Raw genomic sequence first — 19,033 nt, forward strand, 5'->3', positions numbered from 1 at the left:
ATGTATGTACAACACACAACTTCAACATAAGAGGAATGTAGCACAATATGAATGTGAAAGCAGTTATACATAGCCTATGTGACAATAAAATTTGTTTTGGTTAAAATCAACAAATAATCGTGTTAATTAATCGTGATCTCAATATTGATCAAAATAATTGTGATTATCATTTTGTCCATAATCGTGCAGCCCTAGCTACACATATGCATATATACAACCACAGGACATTTGGAGTGCATGAAGTGCACAGCACATGTTAAGTCAGTCTGCAGCCCATAATGTGACATATGAACTGAGACACCTCAGTATTGACAAGCTGTCTTAACAAAGTGCTGGTGCTGGCTCGCACCACTTTGTTTGTCAGTCAAAGACCGACAGAGCTGTGGCAGGGAGTTGTCTGTCAGTGTGAGGCTCAACTTGAAACGCTCTTGACCGGTATTGATGTAAACAGACACACGTGTTTCTTTGCTGTTTTCTCGAGGGATAGAGCAGTCAGTGCTGTGTCTTTGAATCTTGAAACAACAAAGAAGTTGTTTTATGAAAGAAAGCAGATTAGAGTTGAGATCTTTATTATTTACAATCAATAACTTTAGTTTTGGTGGGAAATTATTTACATTCTTTACTTTAAGAGCTCATAATATGCTGATTTCAGGTTAATAATTGTATTTAGAGGTTATATCAGAATAGGTTTACATGGTTTCATTTTCAAAAATACCATATTTTTGTTGTACTGCACATTGCTGCAGCTCCTCTTTTCACCCTGTGTGTTAAGCTCTCTGTTTTAGCTACAGAGTGGGACATCTCAATTCTGTTCAATCTTTGTTGGGAGTTGCGCATGCTCAGTAACTAGGTACCAGTCAGAAGCAGAGCATGAGGGAGTGCCGTGCTGCAGCTAGGCGAGCGTTATAACGTGTGCTACAAAGTGTTGCAAGTTTGTCACGGAAGTAAAAGCTGGACTACAATAGAGCTGTTTGGAGCAGTTGGTGAACAGTGTTTTCTGTAGGAGATGGTAAGTCCTCTGGGGGGGGGACTTTGGGCTTTTTTACTTTGTAAACCTATAACATGCACAAAAAAGATATATAACACAGTATAGGAAAAGGGAAAAGGAAAAAGCATAATATGAGCACTTTAAGTAAAAGTACTAATATTACACTAAAAATACTCGGTGACAATAAAAGTCATGCATTTTCATGTTACTTAAGTAAAAGTATGTTAGTATCATTGGGAAAATGTACGTAAAGTATTAAAAGTAAAAGTACTTAATGCAGAAAAAATCTCTGTCTGAAACTTGGAGTGGAGTAAAAAGTACAATATTTCCCTCTGAAATGTAGTGGAGTAGAAGTAGAAAGTTGCATGAAAAGAAAAAGTAAAGTACAAGTACCTCAAATTGGTACTTAAGTACAGTACATGAGTAAATGTACTTAAGTGCATTCCGCCACTGGCTGTGGCTCAGAATGTTATGTTGATGACTTTGTATTATTGTATCATGTTTTGATGCTTTGCAAGTACATGTGGATTAGATGAAAGGACATTTATTTAATTGAGTAAGCCCTGGCGAAACAGTTACAATATGTGAACCTGACTGGCAGAAACAGCTGCTCTTCTAATTCAAATGCAGTAAACTGAGGGTGCCTATGCAAATGCTGCAAACCGGCCCGATTAGAAGGATTGTAGCAATCTTTCAGTGAAGGAAGCCAGTTGAGATGACGTCCAATTGTGATGTGTTCTCTGGAGCTTATCAAAAGTAACCTGTACAAATTATGTTCACCTGAAATTGTAACAACTGAACATGCTGCTAGTCAATCCAACATCATATTTCGCTAGTCAATCAAATATCATAGCCCATTTTTGTTTTGTTTTCTCCCATCCCACTTCAACCCCAGGCCAGGCAGGCTTCCCCGTCTATAAGTACGTCCCCTATGGGCCGGTGAATGAGGTAATGCCCTACCTGTCTCGGAGAGCCCAGGAAAACCGAGGCTTCATGAAGGGTGCCCAAAAGGAGAAGGAGCTGCTGTGGAAGGAGCTGAAACGTCGACTTGCCTCTGGGGAGCTTCTCTACAGACCAGTGTACTGAAAAGAGAAGAAGAGACAAAGAGTGTGTCAATGTGTCGTGTTTTTTTTATTTTATTTTGTATCTTCTCTAGTTGAAGGCTGCTGCTGCGGCAGTATGTTCTGTCTCTCCCTCTGTAAAGCTCTCCCTGGATGTACATCTCCTGTGCTACCCTGTCCTGGAGTTTTAATGCTGATGGACTGTTTTGGCATGTCACTTTTCTGTTATTCTGTGTTTGCACTGCTGTTTTTCTCCATTCTGTTCCTCGCTGATGTAACCCACCTTCACCTCCATCCTTTCTTTTGTGTACTGCTCATGTTCTCTCTATTTCTTTTCCTTATCTGCCTCTGCATCCATAAGCATTCCTCATTTTGTCTTCCCGTTGTCTATAGAGCTCTGGTATCCATCAAGTGGGCATCTTTACTGCTCCAAAAGGACTCCCTAAAATGTCGGGCATCTCTTTTTATCACCCTATTCATCTTGGAGAGGGACAACAATAATAAAACAAAACAGCTTTGATTTAAATGGTAGTAAAGGAAATATCAATATTCCCCTCCTATATCATTTTTTTTTTAAACTCTTGGACAGCCACGCAATCCCCCGGGGAGGCTTCTTTGCACTGTATATTTGTGTGCTGTATTTGAGGTTGCACTGCTTGTTTGAAAATGATGCCTGTTTATGAATCAATGAGGAAGTATAAATGGCTCCTCACAGCGCATCCTTCTTCTTCTGAGAGTGCAATGCTTTTGAAATTGCTTTTACTGGAGGAAGCTATATTCTAGGTCACTGAGGTGTTACAAGATAACATACAGTTCAGTTCAGTATTCAGCGAGTGAATTTCCTTTTAATAGAGACACTTGCGAGTCTGACTGGCTGTTCTTATTTTTTCATGACACAAGATAATTTGCAAGGGAATAATAAGTAAGTTGCCTTTTGGTGTTATTGCATTTTGATGGATTAACACAGCAGTTTTTATCTTTGACAATGTATATGTCTGTCTGTCGGAAGCAGGTAATTCCATTTGTTGGTTTGACATGTCTCACTTTATGGACCTGTGAAATTGCAAAATGAATAAATATGCACTGTATGAATAGCAAAATTCTATTTCAAATTTGTGTTAAAGGGAGAACTGGATGTAATTGACTGCTGTATTGGAGCTGTGAGCAATTTGCACAACTTTAGTTGTTTTGGGTTTTAATTCTGGCATCTTCCACTTGGTTATTGATACACAATTAGTAGTTCTCAGTCAGAGGGGAACCAAGCTTAATGATTATCATGGCCTTGTCATTTTATGTGAGTAGTCAGTGCTCTGTAGACCAAAATTGAATTACCCTTGATGCTGCGCTCAATAAAGATCAATTAAATTGGATGCATTAATCATAACTCAGAAGAAACTTTAGTGGCTTGAGGCAAAGCGCCACAGAGCTGTCACTGCTGCTGTATTCTATCGGTTTAATTAATAATCAAGTCTTGTTTTGATGCAAGATGTGACTTTGGGGCATACATTTGCCAACATATCCTTTCTTACAGGACACTGGAGTTTTCCTGGTTAGCTACAGTTGCAAAGATGATTTAGAAGACACGTCATAGTTCCTACACACAGTTCCAAGTCAATCAAAACAAGCATGGACTCAGCATATTATTTAGGAATTATCATCACATCTCCCAACTTTAAAGCACACAGACGTAATAGAATCAGCCAGGGCTAATTTACTTTACGTAATGAATGTTGACATTGTATTATGAAAGATGTGAAGGACGGCATTACATAACCGATTCTTTGGGCTCCTCGGCCATTGGTCCCCCATGGTCTGATGTCTTGGATTGTTTGTGTGGCTGTGCCCTTGGCTTTGTGGTTTCAATGGGACCACACAGTGTTCTATTTAGTATAGGCTTCGCCCTCTAAGAGCTGTTGCTATCGGGTTTATCCCTCGCACATTAGCAGTCGTGACGATTTCATTTGCGCCCTTGTGCCCTGCACGGGCTTCCCTTATGTCTCCAGTTGCCGTATATTACAGCTGCGAGACCAGACATCTGCTCCCTATTTTTCTTCAGCGACAAACAGTTTGAAGACTTCGAAGAACAGCAGTGTCCGCCTTTGTACGGATTGAAGGACCGGCTGCGTCTTGCCACCAGATCTCCACCCGAGCTGCAAGGCGTGCCTCGGATGTTCCATGGCTTTTTGAAGCACAGTTACAAATGCGGCGACAGGCCCTGATTTGAAAACATACTCAGCATTGTTTTTTTAGGTCTAGACATTTGAAAAGATTTTGCTTTTCTGTAGCACAATGGGATGGATTAGCGTGCTGCTGCATATTTCAGCAGGCACTTAATGTCTGGTTATAGCAAATATAAATGTGTTCTGAGTTTCTCACACCACAGAAAAATTTGTTTTTAACCTACCAGCCAAATTTGAATAATTAAAACAGTATTTAAAATTAGGTGTGGACTGCAAGCCGCAGTGCAACAGACTCTAGTAGCAGCTAACACAGTCTATGGTAGCAAAGCACACAGCCCATGTACCAAAGAACAAGTGTCACTCGCAGCTAACCCAGTTACACACGTTAGCACAAAGCGCACACCCACATCAGTGAGCAGTAAATTGGCGCGTGTAGGCGATTGTTTGGCTATTTTGCATGCGTTTTTATGATTTTGGCAATAACAGATTTGTTTTTTTCATTTATTTATTAGATTAAAAGAGCTAAGAGATCTTGTGAAATGCAGCAAACTCACACTGGTGAGTTTGCGGGTTCCGTGGAACAGGGCCCACTCCCTATTTGTATATGTGATGGGCTGATTCTAAGTTAATGAAAACACAATGATTCTTAGTTCCAGGTGACTAATGAAAACACCAATGGATCCCCCTAAACTCCTACACACCGGTTCTTTATTCTGTAAGCATTTGTGTGCCAAACTGAAAAGAGTGCTATGGCTTTGAGCTTCCCCAGAGTATTGAGTATTTGTATCAAACAGAGAGATTACTAGCTCACAGTGCACAAAACAGAAAACTGTGCCCATTATTATTCAATTTAATAGCTGTAATCATATCCTCAGTAATTAGATGATGTTTAAACATAATTTACCTCCTGAAGGGCTGAGAAAGGTTGTGGAATTATCTTTGCAATACAGTAGAAGCCTGATTCATAATTGCAGGAACGTCTGTCTCTCTGTCTGTCTGTCTGTCTGTTATGCGCATATCTCTCAAACTGTTAGTCTGATGGAATTCAAGTTTGACAGACTTCTTGCTAAGGGCACGAGTAAGTGCAGTGCCAAGTTTGACGTTGTTTGCATTACAAATGCAAAAGATATCATATCATATATTGGTAAAAGAAGCACATATTGGCTTTTGCCACTCAAGCCACTGTTCACTCCCCCTCTCACACTGCACACTGAGTGAGCACTTTGGCAGCTAAAATGTGAAATACACCTCAGCTGCACATTTTTGGAGGGGTGTGTTACCGCCTTTGACTCTTTTCCTGCTTCCAATGTTACATGATTGCTGGATATACCAAACTTACTTTTCTTCACTTTTCTGGAACATGGGCGGATAGCTGAAAGGAACATCGCAACTGTTGTGTGGAATAGGTGCTGCACTTTTCCGTGTCTACAAAAAGCCATTTGCCAACACTAAATATCAACCAAACGCCAGCCACTGTATAGTATTAAGTTGCTGTGAGCTGTAGCCTACAATCACCACTTCTAAACAGAGGCAGACTATAAAGTAACCTTGGAGATTATTCCTTTACAGCGCAAGAAAATTTCAGAGCAGAACCGAGCAGACACAGCAATTTTCATCAGACTCACCCAGGGTTAATTAAGTTTACTGCTAACATACAACACTAATGACATTAAGACATGCTGAAGTGTTAAATCCCTAATGTACGATAGTCTCTCTCTCTCTCTCTCTCTCTCTCTCTCTCTCTCTCTCTCTCTCTCTCTCTCTCTCTCTCTATCTCTGCGCGCGCGGTTCTGGTGGTTGATTAACGCAGATATGTGATGATTAGCTCTCATAACAGGCCGGGTGGGTAGCGCACTGCCATGAGTGAGGCTAATGTCTAAATATTCCAAATTGTCATTGTGATATTTTGTGATTGCATTCTGAATCTGCAGTGTTCTCTTTCATCCATCCATCCATCCATCCATCCATCCATCCATCCATCTATCTATCTTCATCCGCTTATCCAGTATCGGGTCGTGGGAGCAGCAGCTCCAACAGGGGACCCCAAACTTTACTTTCCCGAGCCACTTCAACCAGTACCGACTGGGGGAACCCGAGTCGTTCCCAGGCCGGGTTGGAGATATAATCTCTCCACTTAGTCCTGGGTCTTCCCCAAGACCTCCTTCGTTCTCTGTCAGGTAAATATAATAGTACAATGTCTTCCTCTAATGTAGAAGTAGCCTACACTTTAAGTCAGTAGTAGGCTACAGGGGAGATGCATATTAAGTGGTTTGGGTTCCTTCTGCAAGTAATTGCAGGGTACAATTTGGTTTTGAAGAATTTTACAAGCAGTACCACACTAGTGCACTAGTAAATGTAAATTTTGCTAAAGTGGAGAGGGAGTTTTCATCTATCAGCACAATAACCTGTAGCCCCACCTTAATATTTACATCAGCTAGTTTATCTTCTCACTTCAGGACAGATGAATAATCAGTGATAGTCCATCAATGTACTTTTATAAAATGACTGTAGCAGGATAGTAATACTCATTCATTAAGTGTTTGCTTTTTAAGTATTCTACCTGATGAAAGGTTGGCTGAGATGTTTGAGTCATTTGGTTCTTCTGTACAAATTTGACTTTAATACAGTGGAGATGAAGGGAAAATCCAATAGACAACTAGCAGTAGACTGTATTTCCCAACATTGCAACATAATGACAACATCATTTCTACATGACCAGTCAGAATGACAGGCACAGTATAGCTCAGTATATTGGCATCAGAGAAAATGCTGCAAGAGATGTCAATATTTTATAACAACATCTGAGGCTAACTTGGCTCACATGTCTAACAAGGAGAACCAAGGAGAATGGAGGTTGTTATTTTTCTGCAAGACACTTACATTTTCCCAGTAAGATAGGCCTTATTGGCACCACTTTACTATAAGGAACACAAAAAAACCCCAAGTAATCCGAACAAATTAAGAACAAACCAGGCACTGTGTGCTAATTATTAAATACACCACAAATAGTCATAGTCGTTATTATAGATAGATCCAAACTCTCATGTCTGTACAATAAATATGAAGCAAAAAGTAAATGAGATATAAAATGTCTTGGAGATTCCAAAGTTTCCTAGTTTATGTGCACATATATTTGTGTATAAGTGTTGTACATATTGCTAGTGTTGTTGCAGTCCAGTGCAAGACTGCTGATGTGTTTTGGAGGGGTTCAGGCTCAGCTAAACAATTTGTATTCACTGTTCAGGACATGGTTGGGGTAGGTAAGAGATGTGATCTTAGCCAGCTTACTCCAATTCACACTCACCAACATGTACTTCAAACATTTACTCTAATTTACGAATTTAAGTTCACACAGAACAAACAAGTGTGTACATCAGCGAAGTCAGTAATGTCAGTGTCCAGTGTGCTGTGGAGGTGTTGAAGGTGAAGGTGAAGGTAAACCAAACAGCATTGGCAGGGGCGTCACACCAACATAAGATTGTTTATGTATTTATATAAGTCTTCAACATTAGATGTGCATGTATACTAGTTTTTGCTTTCACTCATTTTTGTGTGTATGGAAGCTGTTGACGCCGTATAAGCTTTGAATGTTTTGCACAGAATGTTACCTTTGACCGAGGATTAGCACTTTACTATTGATATTTCAGGCTATAAAACTTGTAAAAGCAAGATGGTCTCATATAACAAAATGAATGGTTATTATGAGCATCCTGTTATCCAGACTTAGTGCAAGTGGGGAATAAAACATGGATGCAGGGATGGATGGACAAATCATGAGACTGTGGAAAACAGCTTTTGCGAAAGAGAAATCTCCCATCTGGCAGACATTAATGCATCATGGTGGATAACTTTGGGTTTCGGGTTTCAGAGTTTTATTTGACTGTGAATTACTCCAGCTGTGTCTGTACTGCTCATCTACATAATGTGAAACTGTTGCAGACTTGCTTCACATCACCACCTGTCAAGTCAAGTTCATGTTTGCAACTTTTGTATAGTAGAAAACAACCACGAGAAAACAGTTTGGCTTGTCAAATCGCATCTGGTAATTTAGCACATTCTGGGTAACAACCTAACAAATAGTGAAATAGTTGATTAATATGACAAAGCAGCACTGTCAAAACTTGCATTTTGTCTGTGATTCTCCTTTTGGCTCTCTCAGGTGGTATTTTCCCAATACATTGCTTTTCATTATGGTCAGAAATGAATGGAATCTGTGTGGTTCATCACAGCTACTTAGTGAGAAATGTTATGAGTCATTGAGCTAAGTTGACTTCAGCGCCTGAACCCAGTCCTGCACTGAAGGAGTCCCCCCGGCCGCAGTACACTCTGATATGAACCAGCGAGTTAACAAATGAGTCGTAAACACAACAGATGGGACAGACGATGACTGATGTCATCTGCCCAAATAGAGTGGCAGAACGAAGCACAAATGATCAAAAGCCGAGGCAGAGTGTGTTTGTGTGTGTGTGTGTGTGTGTGTGTGTGTGTGTGTGTGTGTGTGTGTGTGTTTGTGTGTGTGTGTGGCGGGTAGAAAGTTTGTTTTCCGTCCTGCTAAACTTGATAGCATACAGGACGGAAAACAAACTTTCAAAAACACTTTTCTTTCACACACCAAAGCGTCACATTGTGCCGCCTCCATCGGTGTCATCAGTGTGCTATCAAACACAACTCACTGAAATAATCTGCCAAATCTTTTGAGTGGAATTGTGTGGCGGAGAGTTGTCACTTATCACGGTGACAGTGACAGAGAGGGCTGAAAAAATGTAAATATCATATCACACATTCTTAAAGTTCTCATATTATGCTCATTTTCATGTTGTTGTATTGTATTTAGAGGTATTGTATTTATATCAGAATAGGTTTTTATGGTTTGATTTTCGGTATTTTCCATATTTTTTGTTGTACTGCACATTGCTGCAGCTCCTCTTTTCACCGAGTGTGTTGAGCTCTGTGTTTTAGCTACAGAGTGAGCCATCGCACTTCTGTTCCATCTTTGTTGGGAGTCGCACATGCGCAGTAGCTAGGTCAGCACAGCTTACCAGTCAAGTGCAGAGTAGAGGGTGAACATTTTTTGGGAACCCCACAGTTCACGGTATTCCTGCAGAATGGGAGTCAATTTCACTGTTGGTAACGTGATGGGGACGGAATAGAGCATAGAACTCAACGGGAGCGGGCGGGATGGAGAAATGTGTATTTTGACTGTGAGAATATTTCTGAGGCAACCTCAGTGATTTGACCGTGATTAACTAAACGCACACACACAATATCCATTGGCTAGTTATTCTCCAGACAGCGACAGACATCTCTTTGACCTTCTCTCTTTTCTGCCGGGTGGCGTGAGAGCCTGCTCGCGGTGTGAAGCGCTGTGTCCGCAACAGAGTCTGATATCTTTAGACAACATAGGGAACAAAACGGGAGCAGGAGGCTTTCTCTTGGGATTTTGCAGGACAGAATTTTTTTGGGGGGACAGTCACGTGATCGGGGTTGGACAGGAGTATTTTTGTGGGCTCGGGATGGGATGGGAGCACCAATTGATTCCCATGTCACCCTCTATTGCAGAGTGTGAGGGCATGCCACGCTAGCAGCTATTCGAGCATTATATAATATATATATATATATATATATATATATATATATATATATATATATATATTTACAGTAAGTAATGTGTGTTACAAAGTCACGCACATTTGTCACGGAAGTAAAGGCTGGCCTACAATATAGCTGTCCCTTTGGGGTGTGACTTTTTTTCACTTTGTCAACCTATAACAAAAAAGTATATATATATATAACAATATATATATAACAATATATAACACAATGAAGGAAAGGGGAAAAGCCAAAAAGCAAATATGAGCACTTTAAACTAAATCACATTTTTTTCTGTCTGTCATCAATGACTGGATTTGTGTTTTTAGTAATATCATTCCAAGGCAACTAAAGCGCTCCAGGAAGAATTAAAAACACAATAGCCATGGCAGCAGCCTCTCAATCTTCTCCCTCAAAGTCACCAGTAAAGGTGGATTACACAAAATTAATCTTGTCTCAACTTCTTATAGTCGACCGATTTTTCCCCAACACCTAAACCCGTGATCTCTTGATCTGTGTCATCTGCCATGACATGAAAATGTGTGTGTGTGTGTGTGTGTGTGTGTGTGTGTGTGTGTGTGTGTGTGTGTATTTAGAGAATACCACCAGTATGGAAAAGGAGCAAAGCCAGCGATGCGTCACAGCCGCTGTCCAAACTACCTTGTTCCAATGCTAGAATTCAAGCCCCAAATACCATATTCCCCCCCCCACACACACACACACACACACGCACACACACACAACATGAAGGCACCCATGCATTACCACATGTGCACATGCAAACACAGAAAACATATAGATGTGGAAGCATGCATACACACATTTACGCACTGGCTGAGCTCACACAAACACACCTGCACCCACACACACTTTCCCTCCCATCAGTTCCCATATCTATCAGTCTGGTGTGAGAAATGATTTGGAGCGAATGTTTTGATCATTAGTTTGGACTCATGGAGTGCAGCAGTGGTGAGAAATGAGACTCCTATCTCATGGCCACCTGTTCTTTTAATAAGAAAAAGAACAATTACCCATCACAGGATGGATTGGCCACCTAATGCCTGGGGGAGAAATTTGTGTGTGTGTGTGTGTTTGTGTGTGTGCGTGCGTGTGCGTGCATGCTTGGTTGAGTCTTTATTTGTGCTTGCCTGCGGATACATCTGAATTCAATTCTGCATGTATGTGTCTGTGGGTATATTGTATATGCACAATAAAGCCAGGATAAAGGTAACACATAAATCTTTTTGAACTACAAAGAACATACAGTAGATATGTGTGAATATATCAGGTTGGAGAGTGTGCAAGCTGCTATTTCTCTGCCACATATCCTCCAGGTTTTCCTACTTTCACAGTGTAACAACTGGGAGGACATCTTTGCCCCATGGTGAGAAATGTTTGATAATTGAATTGGGTTTATAGCACAATTTATAATTTAGTAGCCCTTTAAGTCTGCACGTAAGTCAGACATGTCCCAGTTTAGCATTCTTGCATAGAAAATAATCTAGAGTTAGCACAGGAAAAAAATTAACACTGTGACTGGTTGTCTGTTGGTTTATAACAAAAAGTACCATTTGAGGATTGAAACCATTACAAAATGTTTATAAATTACTGCTTTAAGGTTAATAAAAAATACAAAACATGCAGTAGCTCAGTCAGTAGGGAGTTGAGTTGGGAACATGATGGTCACGGTTCTAGTCCACATATGGACCAAAGTATGGTGGTGGACTGGTAGCTGGAGAGGTGCCAGTTCACCTCTTGGGCACTGCCACGGTGCTCTTGAGCAAGGTATTGAAACCCTATAACTGCTCGAGGCGCCTTTCCATGGGCAGTCCCTTCACTCTGACATCTGTTCATCCATAGTGCATGTATAGGTAAAGAGCATGTTTGTGTAATTCAGGCTTGTGTGTAAATTGACAGTGTAAATTGTTATTTCCCCTTGTGGGAATAATAATGTATACATTAATCTACCAATAAGAACTGTTTATCCCAAAAAATAAAAGCCCATTAAAAAATCAGCACTTTAAACCAATGTCAGTGAGAAATAGACAGGGAAGAATAGATGGAACTGGGACAGGTTCAGTTTAACATGGTTTACTTTGATTTAGCTTGGCTGCCTTCCTCGGTGATATCCACAACAAATCCAAACACCAATCTAGTCAATTGTTGTTTGTCTGTTTGCACCGCAGAGCAGCGAGAAAACCAGCCTGGCTGCTCTAGTCTCTCTGTTATCATCTCAGCATCACTGGTCTAGTAAATGTTCCTCCTACTGTTCTGGCATGACAATTGGATTCCCAAACCAAGGAGCACCGTGCTGCGTTTCCCTGGTCCCACGCTGCTTTCTATAGGCATACACACACATATCCAGTTACACACATGCAGAGAAACAGACAGAGAGCCACAAATGCCCACACACGTATGCATAGCAGTGTATGGGTGTTGTAATAGTATACATAGTTTTAGGAAATACCTTTTTCATTTTAATGTAATTTATAGAAAGGGCAATAATGAAAATCCAAGTCCTTATAACTTTGATGGGAACAACCTTTTTTCAACCTGGACCCTTTTTCCCTATGTTGACTGATGGGAACAACAATCTTTCAAATTGATCAATTATTAAGCAAGATTGCTGCAGTCGGCAGCAAAACAAAAGTTGTGGGGCAATTGTCCAACTTGAATTTACCTTCATAAAAGTGCTCGTTTTGTCACTGACAGACTCAGATGTGTCTGACAACTCAAGGATTTTTAAGGAGGTTGACCTTTCTGTTAAAGAGTAAGATATTTTTTTTAAACATAAAAACAATGATATTGTGTTCACTTAACCCACCAGACTCCATGTAAATAAACAGTAATATAGCTTCGTAAAATACACTTCCTTGACAGAAACAAAATGAAACTATGGAAAGACAATTATCGTCTTTCCACTTTTCAACCATCACAACTCTATTGTTTGTTAAAATAAATACATAGTTTACAGATTGATATGTAAAAATATGTTGGCTCTATATAAGTAGGCTATTGCTTTTTTAAATGGACTCTGGTAAATTAGTTGAGCGCTAGTTTCTGGTTAAACAGAAAGGTCTCAAAGAGGTTTTAAAGGTCTATCTCTGAATAGATCCTTGTAAAAACTTTTGTGTACAGTGATTATCTGTCAATATTAAACTATTGATAATCCAGCCATTGTCGTCCGTTTCACCGGTGTCAGGTCACGGGGGCAGCAGCTCCAGCGGGGGCAGCAGCTCCAGCGGGGGCCCCCAAACTTCCCTTTCCCAAGCCACATTAACCAGCTCCAACTGGGGGTTCCTGAGGCGTTCCCAGGCCAGGTTGGAGATATAATCCCTCCATCTAGTCCTGGGTCTTCCCCGAGGCCTCTTCCCAGCTGTACATGCCTGGAACACCTCCCTAGGGAGGCTCCCAGGAGGCATCCTTACCAGATGCCTGAACCATCTCAACTGGCTCTGTTCGACGTGATGGAGCAGCGGCTCTACTCTGAGCTCCTCACGGATGACTGTACTTCTCACCCTATCTCTAAGGGAGACGCCAGCCACCCTTCGGAGGAAACCCATAAGACCGGTTGGGCATACTCCAAGGCTTTCTCCAGGATCCTTGCGAGAGTGAAGAACTGGTCCATTGTTCCACGACCAGATTTTAATAGCCACAATAATGATAATAGCCACTGTAATTTCAATTTGCTTATTAACATTTATTTTTGCATAATACAGTTGTACTGAAAGTTGATTGTCAAAAAAGTATTTCTGCTCTTTTTCTGGTATTGTTCCCTTTGAGTTAAATCTAAATGCTTAACTGAACACACCTTTTCAGTAGAATAGCTTAAAAAAAGAATAGCTTGAATTAAAATCTTTCAGAACACGATGAATATGAAGTAATTAAATGGGCGTCCTGAATTAATGAAACGGATTTGACACTTAAATTACAGGTTTGATTTCCCATTATGAGAAGATTTTAATACTAAGAGAAATGATATATACAGCAGAAGCATTGCATAGAGTTAAACAGAAGAGCAATTGGAGGTGAGCTAAGAGCCGTGTCAGCAGTATTAACTTAGTTGATTCTTCTCCAAACAGGATATGAATAATTGCTTGTTTTATTTCAGGATGATGAGTCAGAGAGTGCCTCTCTATTCTTACACAACCTCAGGCTTAGCGGGATGCGGCAGCCTGTAAGAGCACTGATTTTCTGGATATGAGAGCCAAATGTGGCACATCGTCAATGATTTCTCCCTCTCCCCTGTGCTTGTGTAGGCTCCGATTCTGGAAGCTGCAGAAAGAGGGCGTGTGAAGGGGAAACAAATGGACATCTCATCCGTTCTCTTTTTTAGCATTTTGGACACCCACATCTTCATTGAAGCTGTGATCATAATGTCCATATGAGGAAGATGAACCCACATGTCTTTGCCTTGCCAAATGCTCAGTAGAAGTGAGCGTCTGGATGCAATCCCAAGTGGAAAAAAAAAACATGTTATCCCAGTGACAAACACTAGGGGGCAGTAGTAGTCTTCATGGCCCTTCCACGAACCTAGACCCAGCTGTGTTTATGTGTGAGAAAGAGATCCTCAGCAGCATCTTCTCCTCCACAATGCTTAGTCCTAAGAAGCCCTTTTAAAAGACTATATAAAAATTCATTGTGCTTTCAAACTGACCTATTTTGGGAGATTGGTTGCTTTGCTTCTCTGAATTTCTCTTTTTTTCCCCTTACCCTATATTCTCTTATCGTGATGAGGATTTTGAGAAGAAGAAAGAAGAAATATTGGCAAGTTGCTTGGGCAAATTTAAACACATGGAAGCACCAGCAATAACTTTGAGACCATTGGTGATGACAAATAGAGCCATAATACCCAATGTGTCTCTTATTTTCCATGAATTACTTAAGGAGCATATGGTTGTTACGCACAGCCAGCATGCATGCAAACACTTTCGTTCTCTTTCTTCTTTTCTCTTTCCCTCACTTTTCTGCCATTTCATCATGCTTCTTGGAAGTCTAAACATGCCACCATTACTGGGTGAGATCACTCCATTTCCACAGACATGCATCGTAGTAAGCACAGTAATCCCCTCCTCCATGTTTTAAGGATTATTATCATCTTTATTCATAAGCATAGCGGGAAGACTGCTGTCGCACTTGTGAAGGGACACACACGCCCACACACACAGACTGCTCAAACACACGTGCCCTTGCCGTCTTTCCGGGATGGCATGACCTGTGGGTGGCAGATTGATTTGGTCCAGCGAGAGAGAGAAACAATCAGATCAAAGAGGAAGAGGAGGTGAAAGAGAGAGAATAAGCAGAGGGGAGGGGAGGGGGGTGGAGAGAGAGAGCTCTTCCACTTTCACTTGATGGATTTAACTCTCATTCAAAGGGACAGACTTATGACACATGGGAGAAAGATTCGCTTTTCCTTCCTTTTATCTGTGGGACGTACTACAGTGTCTCTTCTGCGCGCACGCAAGCACACGCACACGCACACACACACAGTTGGTAAAAAAAACTGCTCTCTACTTTGCTCGCTCTCTGCTCTACACACAAACCCACAACCCTCCAGCAAACATCTTTCCTTTCTCCCTCCTCTCCCCCATGCTCTTCTTCTATCTCCCCTTCTTTTCTTTCAGATATGGCTCCAGCTTACAAGCCCAGGCTCGGGGGTTGCATTAGCGAGGTCCTCGGGCCGCAGTCCAAATTACTGAGCTGGAGGAAGGGCTTCAGCACCACTATCTGTCTGATTACCTGTGTGATAAAAGAATGAAGCTGTTAGGAGAGGAAGAGGAGAAGGAGTATCATCATAACAGCCTTTGGGGGGCCACAAGTGGTGCTCCTCGGGGCAAGATTGTGCGACTCTGATTTCCCTGCATGCTCTGTAGCTAGACTGATAAGACACAGGCAAAGTGCAGAAGGGCTAGATGTGTGTTTGTGAAGTCTCTTAGTGGCATTTTGTGTGCGAGCGTGGTGTGTGTTTGTTAGTTTGTGTGTTTGTGCGTGGTCCCAGGCAAGGATTACCTTAGCACTCATTATCACTCATGGTGAAGATCTTCATTATAGCCTTGCCGGCCCTACATTGCTCCACTATCTCCCTCCAGTAAGTCAATGCTAAACCCACACTGCTCTGGGACACGCTGAAGGTTGTAGCAAGCAGCAAAGGGCAAATACTGTACATACGATTTGTATTTTTAGCAGAGATGATTTGTTTCTATCAGGAAAAATGCAAAATAACACAAAGTATTAGTTGTTCATCCATCGAGAGGACACACGTCTCGAAAGAAGGCAGACATTTGCCGCTGTTGGTATTGTTTCGTCTGAGTGAAAGCTGCTTACAAGCTGCTCCAGCGGTTTACAAATCTGTCTCCGGAAAACAATTTCACTTTCACAGACCTCCCTCATGCCCATTGTTCTCAGCCTTCTGTTTCTAATGTTGGCCAGCTCACCCCTTGATCTCACTTTCTGCATCGAATGCATTGTGTTTCCGATAAAAGCTGCAGAGTAGATCTATCACTATAAATGCCGCATGTGCAATATGTAGTGCACACTTTTACTGCAAAATATTATATATATATAAATATATATATTTGTGTATATATATCCATTGTTCATGAGGCCACAGTGTACATAACCTCATGTCATTTTGACCATGAATAATGTGATTGTTGTTGATCGGGTTCCTGTTTTTATTTGAACCCCTCTAGGAGTACTAAGGCACAGCTTTTCTACTATTTAGTTTTAGACTGGTAAGTTACACATCAGAAGCATGGAAGATGAAAAACACTATGAAGTCATGAAATGTATGCCACACAGTAGCAAAGCAAGGAGTTTGTCAAAGCAACAAAATGAACCTTTTTCCCCCTTTTTTCACTATTTGTCAAAAAGTAATCTTGAAAAGCTGAAAGCTGTCATCTAGTTCTTATGGCAAGTTGAAATATCGTCCTTAAAAGTAAAATCGTATTATTATTCATGAGTGACATCAAATCACATTTCACCTGCATTTTATTGTCAACTGAGGAAAAGTGGTAGGTTGTGAATAATGTCATATCAAACAGTTGCTCTGATTATTTTGCCACATGCCCAGAGAATAATAAGACACACCAGCCCACATAAGCAAGACAGATAAATACTACTCATGTTATCATGTGCTTTCAACACAGTTTAAAAAGAACTTGAGCTGTTGAGCACACTGTTTTTACAGCCTGATGTGTAGCCAATAAAACTTTTAGACCGCTTTAACTGAATCTGATGGATGAACTTCAATCACTTATTCAATCAGCATAGAAATACATGCTTCAGGGGATACTTTCTTGGAGCTGATCCTGCTCTCCTCTGAAATGCAGAAAAAAGAAAAGAAAGGCCTTGGTTCCTTAAATGCATTTTTTCTGTGCTATGTGGCACATAAGAATAGAAAAGAACCCAAAGAAGGTAGCAACAATGGTTATTATTTCAGCTCATTTGACAACGACATGTAGAGACAATACTAGATGGAATCTGTTCAAGTTATTTTCTGGTTGCCCCCCCTATCCTCCACCCCATTTCTGTAGTTCTTCTTGACAAAGAAGAACAGGAAATTTCTCCTGAGGCTGGTGCAGCTCCAGTGGGAAGGAGTGATGAGGTGTGGCTGAGTTGAACGAGACTATTTCAAAATGTAAACAGACGAATTCATCACCATTGAATCACATCTGTCTTTGCCTGCAAATCTGCCTCGGTGTCTTTTTCCACACACAGCCCCAAAATATTCACAGACACGCACGCTCAAACATAAATTCATTGAGTTCTCTATCCCATCATCTCGATTCCTGCTCCCTTTCAGTTGTATAATCACTTCTGAGGATTGTGGGACACAGCGCAGATAGAAAAAAAAAGCAGATATTAGGAGAGCAGATATTGGCTGGGTAGTAGTCGACGCAGGTTCCAGTCTCAGAAGTCACAACCTCCGCCAACCTTGCGGTGGTGTTAGAAGGAGATATAAAAAGCTGTCTGGCTCAGCAAGGGTTCCTTTCGCTCTCACTTTTGCACACACACACTTCCTATCACCTACTTGTTTTTCAATGTCCTCCTCTTAACCCGGCTTCACATAAAAGTATACAGTGTTTTCTGTAATCCGTCACACACACACACACACACACACACACACACACACACACACACACACACGACTAATCTCATCAATTGAAACACCTAGCGGAAATGAGCCCCTCCCTGCCATAACCACCTGCCACATATACAACAATATAATACATATTTCTTGATTGTAAATTAACATTACTTTTACTTTTTTACATTGTCAGATGATATACATTAAAGTGATTCAACCTACGGCCAGTTCAGGAATTAAAATTCTTTAAACCATGGCCATTTCAAGAAGCATGTCTAGTGAGTTATCTGGTGAACTTAGCAAAGTATAAACCTTGTCAAATCAAGGACAGGGCTCAAGTTAACTCTTGTAGAGATCAATTTAATTATTAAGTTTGTATTACTTAATTGTGACCAAAAAAGCTTCTTCATCTAACTTAAAACATTATGTTAAATCAACTTAAATACTTGCATTAATGTTGACAATTATTAAGTTCATGTTACTTAGAAATGTGTTTCATTGTGGCCTAAAAGGTAATTCACCATACTCAAAACAGTGCTTTGAATTAATGTAATTCTGCCAGCAGTCTAAACTTAAATATTCTAGTGGAAAACGTTAACATGTTTTTTTTTGTACACCCAATGTTTTATTTTTTAGAGTGCAGTAACATGGGATAAAGCTTTTTTTACTCCTTACATTTTAACACAAATATTGGTACTTTCTACTCCTTACATTTTACAAAATTGGCTTGTTACAGTTTTTTACAAGAGGTCGTCATGTCGGAAAATAGCACAGCACGTGTGGGCGGGCCCACCACACAGAGAAAAAAGTGAGAGAAAATTAAAAGAGACAAACTGTCCCGTCGGAGGATAACCAGTTGAGATTGTGTGTGTGAGTCCTTGAGAACGGTAAGTCGTATAACTTATGTTGTAAGTTAAGTTAAGCCTGTTGTTGTGGTCTATAGTTCTTGTACATTTAAAGTAAGTTACTTAGTGATTTTGTTGTTTGTGTTCTTCACCTGTTAGCTAGGTTGCACATTGCTTGATCTTATTGAAGCATTGACAGTTTCAACAGCTTTATATTATTATGAGTTTTTTTTTACCAAACTTCAGATAATTTGATTGACAAGTGGATGGAAACTTAGCTA

General features: G+C 40.6%; 1 protein-coding gene across 3 annotated transcripts in view; it reads left to right on the forward strand.

Moving 5' to 3' along the window:
• Window positions 1–14,136, forward strand: part of prodhb (proline dehydrogenase (oxidase) 1b) — a 25,581-nt gene extending 11,445 nt beyond the window's left edge. For 2 of the 3 annotated variants that reach the window (XM_032515923.1, XM_032515919.1), the window contains one exon: window positions 1,884–3,149. In XM_032515923.1, the coding sequence (XP_032371814.1) occupies window positions 1,884–1,908 (25 nt within the window). In that variant the 3' untranslated portion in view covers window positions 1,909–3,149. Of the gene's footprint in view, window positions 1–1,883; window positions 3,150–14,077 lie in introns of those variants that run through there. The other variant, XM_032515922.1, reaches the window with a different exon arrangement.
• Window positions 14,137–19,033: the final 4,897 nt, after the last annotated feature.

This window comes from Etheostoma spectabile, chromosome 5 (genome assembly GCF_008692095.1).
Source record: "Etheostoma spectabile isolate EspeVRDwgs_2016 chromosome 5, UIUC_Espe_1.0, whole genome shotgun sequence".
NCBI classification, from domain to species: Eukaryota; Metazoa; Chordata; class Actinopteri; order Perciformes; family Percidae; genus Etheostoma; species Etheostoma spectabile.